The sequence below is a fragment of the Leptonotus elevatus genome, chromosome 9 (assembly GCF_054856555.1).
Source record: "Leptonotus elevatus isolate MCC_2025b chromosome 9, RoL_Lele_1.0, whole genome shotgun sequence".
Lineage (NCBI taxonomy): Eukaryota > Metazoa > Chordata > Actinopteri > Syngnathiformes > Syngnathidae > Leptonotus > Leptonotus elevatus.
In genome coordinates, this window is record NC_141247.1 from 1,480,968 (window position 1) to 1,496,260 (window position 15,293).

Consider the following 15,293-nt stretch of genomic DNA (forward strand, 5'->3'; position numbering starts at 1 on the left):
CAAAATGTGCGAATTTGATGTCTAGTGAGCAAAGATTGTGGCCATGGTGACGAGTTGAAGTGAAACTTTTGGAAATATATTTTTTGGTTCCCAGCACTCAGACCTTAATTAGTCACGCTCTAACTGATGCAAGAAAGGCGACTTTCACCCCTTTGCTCACTGTCTTTGAACCCGCACAGGGGGGAGAGCTTTCATTCCTTAATTTTTTTTTGGACACTGAGCTAAAGATGACAAAAATTCCAACAAAATGAGCTAATTTTCATATCGGTCGGTTAACGTATGCGCGCGCAGCGTGTCTTGGAAAAAGGTGCTTGATTTGATGTGATCATTTTCGGATTCCCATTCATTCCTATGGGACTTTTTGGGGGACATTTTGGGGAATTGTGTCGCCATGGTAAATGGGAATTCTTATAAAAATAATAGCGCAGCGAGTCAGATCGAGCCGCATCGTTTGATACCTTATTTGTCGCGGTGCGATCTACGGTACGGCCCCTATTCTTGCGGAAAAGTCGCTGGAAGATGATATAAAAACTAGAAAAATTCCCGCGGAAATTTTGAATGGGCCTGCTAACTCTTTTCAATGAGCTGAACAGTTTAAACTTTCAACCATTGAAATCGGTCAAGAAATGTGGAAGTTAACCATAATCTACTAAAAGTATTACTGCCCCTTTAAGAAACATGCACATTCACGCACACACATTTGATTTTAACTAACATTTCAATGAGCTGAACAGTTTAAAATTTAAACCATTGAAATCAGTCAAGAAATGTGGAAGTTCACCATAATCAACATCAACTAAAAGTATCTTACTGCCCCTTTAAGAAACATGCACATTCACGCACACACATTTGATTTTAAGTAACATTTCAATGAGCTGAACAGTTTAAACTTTCAACCATTGAAATGGGTCAAGAAATGTGGAAGTTAACCATAATCAACACTATGTTACTGCCCCTTTAAGAAACATGCACATTCACGCACACACATTTGATTTTAAGTAACATTTCAATGAGCTGAACAGTTTAAAATTCAAACCATTGAAATCGGTCAAGAAATGTGGAATCTACCATAATTAACAGTATCTCACTGCCCCTTTACAAAACATGCACATTCACGCACACACATTTGATTTTAAGTTGTGAGGAGACGTCACGCACCAACACTCCATTGATTTGTATAGGATTACGCTCACCTCAAACAAAAGCCTCTCGCGACTTAACGGTTGAAGATGCAGATTCCAGAAATGGCTCGTTAGAACGGCAAGGGTTTGGGGAACGCGAGCATGTTCTCAGTTTTTTAATCGGATGAAAAATGACCAAATGAGAGCAGGTTGAAAACTTATGATTGATCGAAAATGAAGAGGGAAAAAGGGCGAAAATTACATTGAAAAGAGATCAAAAATGTGCGACTTCTCCTCGCTTAAAGTGAAAATAAAGGTACTAAATGAAACCTTAGCCAAATAAAACTTAGTTCTTCAGAAAGCAGAGGCTTGTGGCTACAAAATGTGCCAATTTGATGTCTAGTGAGCAAAGATTGTGGCCATGGTGACGAGTTGAAGTGAAACTTTTGGAAATAGATTTTTTGGTTCCCGTCACTGAAGCCTTAATTGGGTATCAGAGTGGCGATTACACTCACTGTCTTTGAACCCGCACAGGGGGAAGAGCTTTCATTCCTTAATTTTTTTTTTGACACTGAGTTAAAGATGACAAAAATTCCAACAAAATGAGCTAATTTTCATATCAATCGGTTAACGTATGCGCGCGCAGCGTCTCTTTGAAAAAGGTGCTTGATGTGTGATTTTGTCTTTCCTTTTCCCATTCATTCCTATGGGACTTTTATTTGGGAGTTTTTTGGGAATAGCGTCGCCATGGTAACTGGGAATTCTTATAAAAATAATAGCGCAGCGAGTCAGAGCGAGCCGCATCGTTTGATACCTCATTTGTCCCGGTGCGATCTACGGTTCGGGCCGCATTTTAGCGGAAAAGTCGTGGAATAATAAAAAATAATAATATACACTTTTCCTGGGTGGATAGTAATATGTGCCTGCTTGCTCCGCAAGCAGCAGCTTCGCTGCTGCTTGCTCCGCTTAGCAGGCCCATAATAAACCCTTTTTTCTAGGATAGTAATATGTGCCTGCTTGCTCCGCAAGCAGCAGCTTCGCTGCTGCTTGCTCCGCTTAGCAGGCCCATAATAAGAAGAATAATATTAAACCCTTTTTTCTAGGATAGTAATATGTGCCTGCTTGCTCCGCAAGCAGCAGCTTCGCTGCTGCTTGCTCCGCTTAGCAGGCCCATAATAAACCCTTTTCTAGGGTGGATAGTAATATGTGCCTGCTTGCTCCGCAAGCAGCAGCTTCGCTGCTGCTTGCTCCGCTTAGCAGGCCCATAAATATACACTTTTCTAGGGTGGATAGTAATATGTGCCTGCTTGCTCCGCAAGCAGCAGCTTTGCTGCTGCTTGCTCCGCTTAGCAGGCCCATAATTAAGGATCTTTACATAAATGAGGGATTTGCATCATTTATGCAATTGCAGACAAAGTTCAGTCTCCCGTCTGGTCTTTTTTTTTTTCTGGTACATGCAAATTTGACATTTTGTTTTCTCATTATGACAAATTATCAACACAACATGATTTTTAGGAGTTTTTGAGAAAACCTCCAACCTCTAAGCATTTGGTCTCACAATTTGTTAATCTTATTTTTTAAACCAACCTCATCGAGTTATGTCAATGAGGCTTGGACAAGAGATGTGGGTGTAGAGATCTCATCTGATTTATGGGAGAGAGAATTAGCAGAGATAAAGTTGTGTTCAATAAATGCCAGACTTCAGCTTATACAGTTTAAGGTTGTACACCGCTTCCATTATTCCAAGACCAGGCTGAATAGACTTTTCCCTTCAATTTCACCACTGTGTGACAAATGCAAAGGGAGTGAGGGTACAAAGCTCACACTTTGTCATGCTCCCAGTCAGCCCGGCAAGCCATTATGTTTGGCATGGTCATTGCGAAGAGGATCATTTTGAGAAAATGGAAATCCACTACGCCTCCCAATTATTGCAAATGGCTGAATGATATGGTGTCTTGTTTATATCTGAAAGAGATTCGGTATTGCCTTTCTGATTCTCGTGACAAATTTATAAAAATCTGGGGACCTTTAATTGACTATATCAATCAGAAGGGGACTCCACCTGCAACCACAGGGGATTGATTGATTTGCGGAATCTGTGCATCTCATTCTGGACCTTTCCTGATTTTTACTGTATGGACTGTGTGTATTAAACTGTGTATTTGTGTGAAAATGTCTTAGCACTGGCAGTGTTTGTGTTCATGTTTTTGTTATCTTGAATTGAAAAAACTGAATACCATTTTTATTTAAAAAAACTAAACTGGCAGCCCTTTTATATACAGTACAGGCTAAAAGTTTGGACACACCTCATGCAATGCATTTTCATGACTATTTACATTGTAGATTCCCACTGAAGGCATCAAAACTATAAACGAACACATAAGGAATTATGTACTTAAAAAGAAGATGAAATAATTGAAATATGTTTTATATTCTAGTTTCTTCAAAATAGTCACTCTTTGCTCTGATGATTTTTTTGCACACTCTTGACATTCCCACAATGAGCTTCAAGAGTAGTCACCTGAAATGGTTTTCCAACAGTATTGCAGGAGTTCCCAGAGACGAGAATGCCAAGAGTGTGCAAAGCAGTAATCAGAGCAAATGGTGGCTATTTTGAAGAAACTAGAATCTAAAGCATGTTTTCAGTTATTTCACTTTTTTTTGGTGTTAAGTACATTACTCCACGTGTTCATTCTTAGTTTTGATGCCTTCAGTCAGGATCTACATTGTAAATAGTCAGGAGAATACAGTAAAGCAATTGACACTTTGAATGAGGTCTGTCCAAACTTTTGGCCTGTACGTATGTGTATATATATATATATATACTGATTGATTAATTGCAAAAAAATGTGCGCATTGATAATGTATTAACACAGATTAATCACACTATTAGTTTTGACCACAGATGCTCCTTTAGCTTGACAGCGGAAAAAGGTAGCATAGATTGTGTTTGAGTAATAAACATAACTACATACATAAAAGTAAAGCATTTAGTAAAAGTTTGCGTATGACGTGGGAGATAAGGTTAAAATTTGGCAGTCTCCCGCCTGAATCGGGAGAATTGGCAAGTATGGTATTACTTATCGAAAACCAAAAGTACAAAGCAAAACAAAACAAAACAAAAAGACTATGCCATGATGCATTTTGGAGGATGTTAACCCAACAGTTTGTGTTGGTTTTTTTGTTGTTTTTTTGCAGTGGCAACAAGCAGTTGTGCAGCCATGCTACTGCATCATATGAATTGCAGTATACTGTAGAGGGGTACTCACAGTTGCAGTCCTTTATCCAACAAGAAACAGATCATCACAGTTTCTGCATTCAGACACATCGTAAGTCTTAAATGTTTTTTAGAACATATTTCAGTATTTGTCTTGTAGGTAGGTCTTTTATCAAATAGTATGCAGTCGACCCCTGCATATTCGCTGTTGCGGTACCCACAAATTTTCATATTTGCAGAAGTTTTCTCAGTATTTTTAAATGTGTGTATTTTTTTTTCTGGGATTTTTTTTCACTATTTTCTCCCCGTTCGTGGAAAACATTGAATGTTTATCAACATTTTTTGGAGAATTTTGGGGCTTTGTTCATATAAAAAAAACACACACAATTCCCTCAATGTGTTTCAATGGGTGTCAATAAGCGAAGTGTGCATCTCGAAGGTGCGGTGTATTGGTAGCGGCGTGGTGCATAGGAATGGGAATTGCTAAGATTTTTACGATTCCGTTTTCGATTCTGCATCGATTCTTTTATCCATTCTTTTTTTTTATGATGACAACAAGAACAACATAGATATGCATCCACTTGTTTATGTCTTAGTTGTATCTGTAAACAAGAGACATGCCTTTACAAATCCAACAGTGAAGTTTTAAGAGGTCCACATTCAAGGACTTCTCAATGGGGTAACCAAAAAAAAGAAAAGAAAGACAAAAGATTTGAAAATAAACATAACTAATTATTATTATTTTTTTTAAATGAACTTCTGTAGAAATTTACAAAATACAATCTAAACTAAAGCTGTGGGCAGCTATAAAGGGCCCTCGCAGCCCGGGCCACTTTGGGGTGTTTGCACGTTGGGGTACTGGCACGTTTGGGTAGTGGCACATTCGAAGCAGAATTTATTTGAAAGTGGCATAATACCTTTACATATTATGGATTGGTTTTTTTTGCCGGGTGTGATGAGTGTGCAAAGCTCAATGAGTTTTGCTCAATGTTAAGACCCTCAAAATTAGCGTCTGTTTTATTTGTTGGTAATGAGTTGCCCCGATTTAAAAGTACATATATACACATCGTTAGTTTTACTCATAGCACAATATTGCTTTTATTTTCCATACAGGACATAATAAATGAATAAATAAATAAAAAGTACATATGTATGGATAGGTCTGATGCCACTGAAAAAATTGAGTAGTCGAAAGTAAAAAAATATTCATAAATGACTTAGTTATCACACTTACAAAGAGTATCCAAATTTTGGACAAAATACCTTTTGTTTCGTAATTTTTTTTGTCGACCCAAGGGCTTGGTGGCGCTATATTTATAACTGACTATTGTCATTGAGATACTTTCAGGTCGTGACTATAAACATACAAGTGAAGTTTGGGATTTTTGGGATCATGTGCCGGGAGTTATTACTTATTTTGTCTTTCATAGCGAAGGAAATATGAAACACAAAATATGATGCCCCGCCCCATCATATAGTATTAAGAAGAAAACAAAAAAATCCCTTGTTGATGGCCCAGGTCTTGACATGATCCAGGCCAAGATTGAAGTCAATTGGATCAAACGTGGAAATGTTCAAAAATCAGACACTAAAAATTTGTAGCTCACTTCCTGTTCATTTAAGCATATGGGTCCAAGAGACTTTTTTTGTAGGTTTTGGGCTGCCTCAAATACCAATTTTTTTTCGTAGATCTTGCTTAAACGTACAGCCCGGGCTGCTTCGTTAAAAAAATTCTAGGAGGCGCTCGTGAGTAATTTTTGAAAAAATCGCACAATACATGATAAAATATTGCTTATTTTGCCAGGCCAGGTGTGGGCCAAGTTTCATGAGTTTCTGTGCATGTTTAGGCCCTCAAAATTGGTGTTGTTTTCTTGGCGAACAGTACCTTGCTACGCCCGCAGCAATTTGAAAACTCACAAACTTCGTGTTATGACATCATGAAGGCCTAAACACTCTTCTGTGCAAATATGAGGTAGATCCAATTAACGTGGTTGGAGAAAAACGTAGAAGAAAAAAACATTTAAAAAAAATGCCATTATGTGGCGCTATCAGTACAATGATATATAAGTTCGTAGATGTCTTCAGGACTGAACTCTCATCAAATGTGTGAAAATTGAAGAAGATAGGATCATCTGGGTCAAGTTAAAAGCAGCTTTTATTGTCACGGTGAATCATCAAATTTTGCAGCACCGTCATTGCCACGCCCTTTGCCGAAAAGTCACAATATTTAGTGTGGGGCATGATCAACATGTTAAGGCCTCTGTGACAAATTTTCAACACGATCCCTTTCACGGGCTCGGTGCAGTAGATGAAAATGTAATTTTTTAAAATTTTTGTCACTACTAGGTGCCGATATAGATATAACCAAATATTATCATATAGATGCCTTCAGGTCGTGACTATTAACATACATGAGAAGTTTGGGATTTTTTGGAGCATGTACAGGGGAGTTATTAAACATTTTCTCCTTTGTGGCAAAGCAAATATGAAACGCAAAGTTTGAGGCCCCGCCCCCGTCATATAGTATTTTCGAAAATATTTTTCCCCCAGTTGTTGGAAAAGGAGTCAAATGTATGACCCCCGTGAATGGGCCAAAATTGGACATTAAAAAATTCATAGCTAACTTCCTGTACATTTTAGGATATGGCCGTAATGTACTTTTTTTGTACGTCACGGGGTGCTACACGTACCTGCCAATTTTCGGAGCTGTAGGTCAAATGTGCCGGATTGGTTTTATTTTGTCCTGTAGGGGGCGCTATGGAGCCATGTCATTATTATTATTATTATTTTATTTATTTTTTTAAGAGCTCAGTATTGTTCATTCGGAAATGTCATCATCATTGCTCTTTTTTTTTTTTTTTTTATATATATATATATATATATATTTATTTATTTTTTTTTTTTGTGTGTGGGTGAGTATGTGTATGTGCGTGCGTGCGTGCGTGCGTGTATTTGTTAGCTCACCAGAAAACCTATTAGAAAAAAATCTCATACCGTTCACCTAAACCGAACACCAGGAGACCCGAGGGGACCGAAGAAAACCAAGGAAGGTGAAATCCAGCACCGACCAGACACCCCCCACCAGAACTCCTCCCCAGCCCAAGAAACATCCAGACCCCAACAAATCCAAAAAACATGAAAATCTCCACCAAAGAGGGGAGCCGTCGACCCCCGCCGGAACAGAGCAAGCGCAACACCTCAGGGCCCCCCAGGCCGCGGCAGCGCCAAAGGACGACCCCCGGGCCCCGCCAGGGCCACCGGCCGGAGAGCAAACCCAGGAGCAGGAGCGCCCCCCGCCCCAACACGGCCCGCGCCCCCGGCCCAACGCAGCAGGACGGGGCACTGCAGGCCCACCAGGCACCCCACCGGCCCCCAACCCCCGCCCCCCCACGACCCCCCGCCCCCCATCCACCCCCGCCACCCACCCCGACCCAGCCCCAGCCGCCCCCACGCCCCCAATCCCCCAGACACCCCCCACCCCCAGCACCCCCCCACCCCGGAGCCATGTCATTATGACAACTTAGTAATATCAATTTTTTTGCCGTGCCCGAAGAGTGTGCAACATTTGGTGAGTTTTCGTTCATGTCTTGGGAGTCAAAAATGTGATCGTTTGCGGAGAAGAAAAAGAACGAAAAACAATAGGGACCTTGTAGCGGTCGTTGCTCGGGCCCTAATTATTTTGTGACAATAATGTCCAACTCCAGTAACATTTCAACACTCACATAAAATGAGCACTCAAAAACTCCTCCCTTCCTCAGTCAAAACAGATGCACCCAGTAAACTGGTATGTGAGTCCCGTGAGTTGCCTAAGAACAGAATCAAAATGTTTGGAAGTCATGGTTCATTCTGTACGTCTTTGCACGTTTTGCAACCTTGAATGATGAACCCTGATGGGAAAAAAAACACAACACTCGCGGGCCGCAGCGTTTACCCTCGCAAGCCTGCGTTGTTTAGTGAGACACAGGCTTTAACATTAGCAGTTAGTAACTAAGGGCACATTTCATATAAAGGCAAACTGCCGCTAATTTCTTTACTCCCAGTACCTGAACGCTTGCATTGCTGGCGGCCGTTGCTGCTGTGTTGATCCCTCCGGACTCCGGAGCGCTCACAAACACGACAGACAGTCATCGCATGCTGTGTGTGCAAATGCTCTTGCATCGTGGTAGTATTTCCTCCCTTAGACGACATATCCAATTTGCAAATATTGCAAGTTGCCCTGTTGCTTTTCTTGGAAGATGTCAACAAACTTTCGAGCGTGGCGCCATGTTTGTTGCTCGTCGCGCACGGAAACGGCGCGTGGGTGGTGACGTTATCGCCCCCACACGGAAACGATAAGGGAATCGTTAGCAAAAATGGAAAACGATGCCAAGGATTTGAAACACTGGAAGCCGAGAACAAAAACGAGTTTTCGATTCCCATCCATAGTGGTGCATTATTGGTAGGCCAGCTACCATATTTTCTTTGAAAACTAATGAGATCCGATGGAAGGACCTCTGATTTGGAGCATTTCAAAAAGTTGGAAAGTTTATGTTTTTTATTTAATCTATTTTAAACATGCATATCATGTAGTTTACTTCAGGCTGCGTTCACACTGCAGCTCAATTCTCAATACTCAATTTTTTTCATGCAGTGTTAACGGTACAATTCCGATTTTTTCACACCCGACCTGGACCTCTTTTGAATGTGGATATAAATCGGATATGTATGCAATGCGTCTGCACTGTGAACGCTCATCCACACGCATCCGATTCATACGTCATCAAAAGCCTGATATGCGCGCTGTGCAGGCAGGAGAGTGCTTGGAAAGGAGACTACTGACACGTATGAACTGTCAAATTATTAAATTATTGATTTTTTTTATCGGATGAATCTCATCTTGGAATTTTGATTAATCACAATTAATCGCTTAATGAAAAAGTATTTTTTTTAATCAACATTTTTGTCCCGCCAAATTTGAAGAGCACCGTTTATCTGTTAATTCTTTTGACATTAAATGTTATGAGGATGTCTTCAAAAAAAATGTATCCACTGCACAAGCTCATCCGCCTCTTTTTCTAATCAGTTAATTACTTGCATGATTTAAAATGTAAAAAAATTACCCACACACAAATATTCTAAATGTGATACGCAAACATTTATTAAATATTTTACTTAAATGCATGTATTTATGTTTATTGCTCAAACACAACCTGTGCTACCTTAAACATAGCCATCCGCTGTCATGCTAAAGGATAATCTATGGTCAAAATTAATAGTGCGATTAATCTGCATTAATTCATGAATAATGCGAAAACATTTTGTGGTTAATTAATCAGTTAACACTTTAACTTTCACAGCACTAGAATATATACAAAACTGTTTTGAGAAACAGTGTTAAATTTTTATTTGTCTTTAATTTAATCACACTTGAAACATGAAGTATAAAGTTGACATGTGTGGCGATAGTAGAAATTCAGCCCAGCAGACGGTTTATCACGAACGGCGATGACGCGGCATCATCTTCGGTAGACTTCTCAATTAAATGAGGATGTCGAGGAGTGTCCCTCATTTCCCCCAAATATTTCTATTATCTCTTCCAACCTCGCTACTATGGCGACATGAGATGAAAAAAATAAATCCGATGGATTTCTGTTGCTATCTGTAAACCGAGAAAGCCGAGGAAAGCAGCCAACCAGGAGCAAGCGTGAAAACAGTCCACCAACCAGAAGCACGGGCATTCGCACAGCTGAATTTGCATAATGTATGCAGACAAGACACATGAATCGCACTCCTAACACGACCGCGAAACGAGTCCACCAGTCCACCAATCTGTAGCGTGTGTTGGCACAGCCAAATTTGCATATGACACTGATAAAAGTCGCTTACCGGTAAAACGTTGTGAGTCAGGACAAAATTTACTTCCTTAAACACCGCAATGTGACGTCGTTTTGGGTGTACGTCACTCGACGTCTGCTCTTTGCGCATGCGAGTCGCATCACGGGCGTATTGCGTTCACATTAGATGTCGCATTTGTTTTTGTAATGTAAACGGTATATAAAAAGATCAGATTTAACAAAAAATCAGAATTGGGCATCACGCCCTGCAGTGTGAACGTAGCCTAAGTTAAGCTTCGTTAAAGGGATACTTGACTCATTGAGCCATTTTCAACAGCAAAAAGTTTATATTTTGTCTAAAATGAATTTGGTAACTTACTTATTTTTCATGTACAATTAATACCTTTACACTTATCGACTGGAGATGACATCACCTGTGCTGAGGAAACAGATAACGACCAATCACGGCACAGTTTGCTGACCAAACCCAGAAAACAGGTGAGCCATGATTGGTTGTTACCTACTTCCTCAGCACAGGTCAGGTCATCTTCAGTCAACAGCAAGTGGAAACATTTGTTTTTAAAGTTATTAATTGTACAAGAAAAATAATGACATTATCAAATTCATTCTGGTCAAAATATTAACTTTTTACTGCTGAAAATGGCTCAATGAGTCAAGTATCCCTTTAACGAAGCTTAACTTAGGCTACGTTCACACTGCAGGGCGTGATGCCCAATTCTGATTTTTTGTTAAATCTGATCTTTTTATATACCGTTTACATTACAAAAACAAATGCGACATCTAATGTGAACGCAATACGCCCGTGATGCGACTCGCATGCGCAAAGAGCAGACGTCGAGTGACGTACACCCAAAACGACGTCACATTGCGGTGTTTAAGGAAGTAAATTTTGTCCTGACTCGCAACGTTTTACCGGTAAGCGACTTTTATCAGTGTCATATGCAAATTTGGCTGTGCCAACACACGCTACAGATTGGTGGACTGGTGCTTAATAATTGTGGAATGTGTGCACAACACCGCGAATCAGACTTAGGAGCGACACCGCGGGCGTGAGGAAGAGACAGGTAGGATATTTCTTCACTGAGAGGGTCAAGGGACAGGAAGCATGTTCTAAATGACCGGCTGCAGTGTGTCTTGTGTGACCTGAGGCACATAGCCGTTTCTTGCTGTAGGCTAAGTAGGCAGCTTAGGGCCCCCAAGCTTCAGTCTTACCTGAAGACGATGAAAATGTTCTGTCTTTATCTGTCTCTAATATTTGTTTATTGCATGCCTTTTATGCTTAAAAAATCAACAGGATATAAATAAAATAAACTGTGATGATAAGCAGTGGCTGGTGCTTTTGTGTCACACAGTTAGTGATGTGGCGCTTCTACGTCACGAACTGTGTGAGAATGACAGCTATCCACTACCTTTCCCGTTAGCGAGAGTACCAAACAAAACAGACTGACTGTAAACTGCTAGTTTTGTAATGCACATACGTAGTCCAAACACTGCCAACAAAACACAAATAGTGTTGTTCTGGCCACATAACACTCAGCGAATCAATTGCCAAGTGACATATATGCCATAATAATATATAAAGCCAACACCATGTGGAAACGTTTCTCTATTTAAATAGTGACAGTCACTGGAAAACAATTTCAGCTTGATCTTATATGTTCACGTCACTCCATTAGTTTCGCTACATGTCCGCTAACAAGCTTCGTGATGCGTCCTTCTCTTCCCTTGGTTTCAGGATATTGACAAAATAAATGTGTTAAAGAATTTTTTTTGCCTCTTTTACATCTGTCTGGGTCTTTTATTTTCTGTCTGGAAATTGGGAAGAATGAAAGGAGGTCTTGTTGGAGCTTTACAATGTTTTTGTTTTTTTTGCTTATAATCCATTAGGACAGTTAAAAATGGCACAAAGTGCACCTGTCGTTTTGTCACTTATGGGTTAAAGCCGTTTAAACAATGCTTGCAAGCTTTAAGTTATGCAAACACTTTCAGCACTCTAATCTCTGCCATTCAAATGACGGCTATTTTGGTAGCCACGCTTTAAAAATATATATATTTTCATGCATGTGCAAACATAATACGCACTTCGCTTATTATACACAGATCTTCTGTATTCGCGGGCTGGCCCTGTGTTTATCTATTACGGATAGTGGGGGTCGACTGCTATTTTACACAGTTTACTTTGCATAAACAAACTGGCTATAGACAGCACAGCAGGGAATGTGGCTAGCACTTGCTGAAAGAAGAAGGTTTGGGGATTTTGTTTGTTTTGTTTGTTTTGTTTTGTTATTTTTTTCCTTTCAGACACATTATTACAGGTTACATCGATCACATAATATAATTTGCAACATTAACATCCGAAAGAAGGGCTGACGGGTAGAAGCCATGGCTTATTAGTAACCCGTCTCCTATCTCAACTTGACAAATTTCCTGTGGAAAATGTTGGTTTCCTCTCAAATTACAAAAACGTAAAGACTCTAAATTTTCCAATTATGAATGTGATTTTGGATGCCTGCATGTGCGCTGTGATTGACTGGTGACTGACTGGTAACTAGTGTAGGATGTACTCTGCCTTTTGCTCAAAGTAAGCTGGGATACTTAGACTCCACATTCACCGTGACCTTAAACAGGATGCGCTATAGACAATGGATGAACATCTGGACGGATATCACTAGCTTTGGGCCGAAATCTTGTACCTCCAAAATAGTCACTTTTCAGGAGAGCCCCAAAACGGTTGTTCAACCATTAACATTGCATCAGCAAATAATAATAATAACAACAACACCCACGCATGTGGACTGACCTATAGTATACATTTTTGAAAAAGTATTATGACCAAATTGTGACTTATGACGTTTTGGACTGACACCAGTGGTGATATATAAAATGACACCTTATTTTAATGGAATATAAAAATTTTTTAAACTATACTCACCTTGGCTTCAAAATTATTCAAAATGTTAAGGAAATATGCCTTTATTTTTTTCTGTAGACTTGAAAACATTTTTGCTTGGCATCAAAATATGAGATAAGAGACCAAGCCTTCAGCTTTTGTTTCTAGGTTTTTACATCTGTATCTGCATGTGTATGTTGTCTCATAGCTGTATTTATCTTTTAATGTCAAACCTAAATATTTTTAGTCTACAGCAAAAATTAAGGATTTGACCTGACGTTAGGAGGGTTCAATCAATCTTTATTTGTATAGCACTTTTCAAACAAAAAATGCAACTCGAAGTACTTTACATAGATTAAAAACAAATCCCTCAGCCCACCGACACCCACAATACTGACCCACAAAAAGAAAGAAGAAGAGACATCCTTAAACAAACATTCAAAAACAAAGCAAAACAATGTACGGTACTTCATGTGATTTGCTTCATGTCCAAGTTTGTCGAGATTTCTAATAATTTGTTATTTGTGTTAGGTCTTGACGGATTTTATTTTCCTACCCCTACTCTTCCACTGGCCAGAAACTTTGACTCGCTCTTCAAACAGTTAAATAGGTTTGCTTTCAGCTCATTGGAGAATTATGACATTTCTACAGATATCCCCACTGCGCTTCACAAATTTTATCAGGCAAGTATGTTTAAAGACGTGAAGATTTTCTATTTTCTGTCTTGACTTTTAGACACAGCATTATTTTGTATAATCTATGTTTCATTAGCAAATTATTTGTGGTTTGCTCCTTTCAGTATGAAGATACAATCATGTCTGTTAAAGAAGATGGAAAAAGAGGAATCTTTTACCTACCAGCTTCAAGTGTTTCTGTTGACTGTGTTGACCAGAGTCCTACAGGTAGTTAATAATATTCACACTCTGGGTATGATCACACTTGGCAGGCTTGGTTTGGTTAAAATACTGTAGTTAGCGCCTGTAGTGCTGTTTGTTTAATCAAGCGTGAACGTTATTATTCAAAGTGCACAAAAAGTAAACGGAAGGGGAAATGTTGGCATATTTTGGATCTATTCAGGTGAAATGTGAACACTACACGGACCAGTGTTGAAATTCCCTTTTTGGCTTTTTATCCACACAGTAAATTCTGTAGTGTAAAATTTGACTCTACTTAAGTAAATTTGACTCTATTTAGATAGGGACCAAATAGACTCAGTTTTAGAGTAAACCAAGATTTACACGAGGAAGAGAGTAAAATAAAAAAAATAAAAAAACTCACTCAACAGTTGAGGTACGAACTCATGACCTTCAGCTTGGGAGACAACCGCACTGTTATGGTTGTGCTTTTATTGCTTTGTGTTTTTGTTTTTTTCAGTCTCTGATTGAGTAGAGGGGCGTGTCCTCCTGCGCCGCACCTGTTTCTCATTCACAAATCAACACTTTATAAGGACTGGAACTGCCGACACTCCTCGTCGGAGTATTGACCTTGCTACGTCCTCGCCTAAGAGCTTTATTCTGACTTTGTGTTCCAAATTCCTATCTCTAGCTTCGTCTCTTGTTTCCAGTTTCTCACATTAGTCTTTTAACACGTAGTTTTATGTTGTTGTTTCCTCTGCTTATTTATTGCTTGAGTGCTTGTTAACCACGCGTTGAGGCTTTTTTGCTCCGTAGTTTTGTGTTCCCTCAGCTTTACGCTTGAGTGATTGGTATCCACGTGTTGTTTTTCCCACGTCGCTTTTAGTTTATCCACTTTGTACAGCTCGTTTTGTATTTTGGTTTTTCTTATTCTCGTTGTGCGATTCTACAGCCCTGGGGTGTATTTTTGTTACTTTTTTTCCAAGCGACTTTTGTTAACTGTTTTTCTCCTGGCTTTGTCCAGCACTTAAAATTCCGTTGTGTACTATTAAATTTGTCACCCTTTGCGTCTCTGCGTTTGTGGGATCCACTATCCGGTTATTCCGGAATTCATAGAATACTCCGACCATGGATCCCGCAGAACACAAAGAGGTCCGACACGCCCTGGCTAGTCAGGTGCGCGGGGTGAGCCAACAGGAGACAACCATCACCGAACTTCAGGGGGTTGTCACCCTGTTGGGTCGTCGGCTGGAGGAGTTGCTTGCTCGGATGGAGCGAATGCCGGTAGGGAGCGGTTCCGAGCCGGGTGTGTCTGCGGCGCATGTACCTCCGGTCCCGTCCGCTCCATTCATGGAACCGGTCCTCTCATTTCCTGCA

At 40.0% G+C, this 15,293-nt stretch overlaps 1 protein-coding gene across 3 annotated transcripts in view; it reads left to right on the forward strand.

Moving 5' to 3' along the window:
* LOC147167833 (tectonic-1-like) overlaps window positions 1-15,293 on the forward strand; it is a 96,097-nt gene that overhangs the window by 17,440 nt on the left and 63,364 nt on the right. For all 3 annotated transcript variants that reach the window (XR_015095979.1, XM_086085050.1, XM_086085049.1), the window contains exons 3-5: window positions 4,320-4,450; window positions 13,594-13,745; window positions 13,862-13,964. Coding sequence is in view for 2 of the 3 variants with exons in the window: in XM_086085050.1 (XP_085941176.1) it covers window positions 4,320-4,450; window positions 13,594-13,745; window positions 13,862-13,964 (386 nt within the window). In the remaining variant the exon portion in view is untranslated. The remainder of the gene's footprint in view (window positions 1-4,319; window positions 4,451-13,593; window positions 13,746-13,861; window positions 13,965-15,293) is intronic.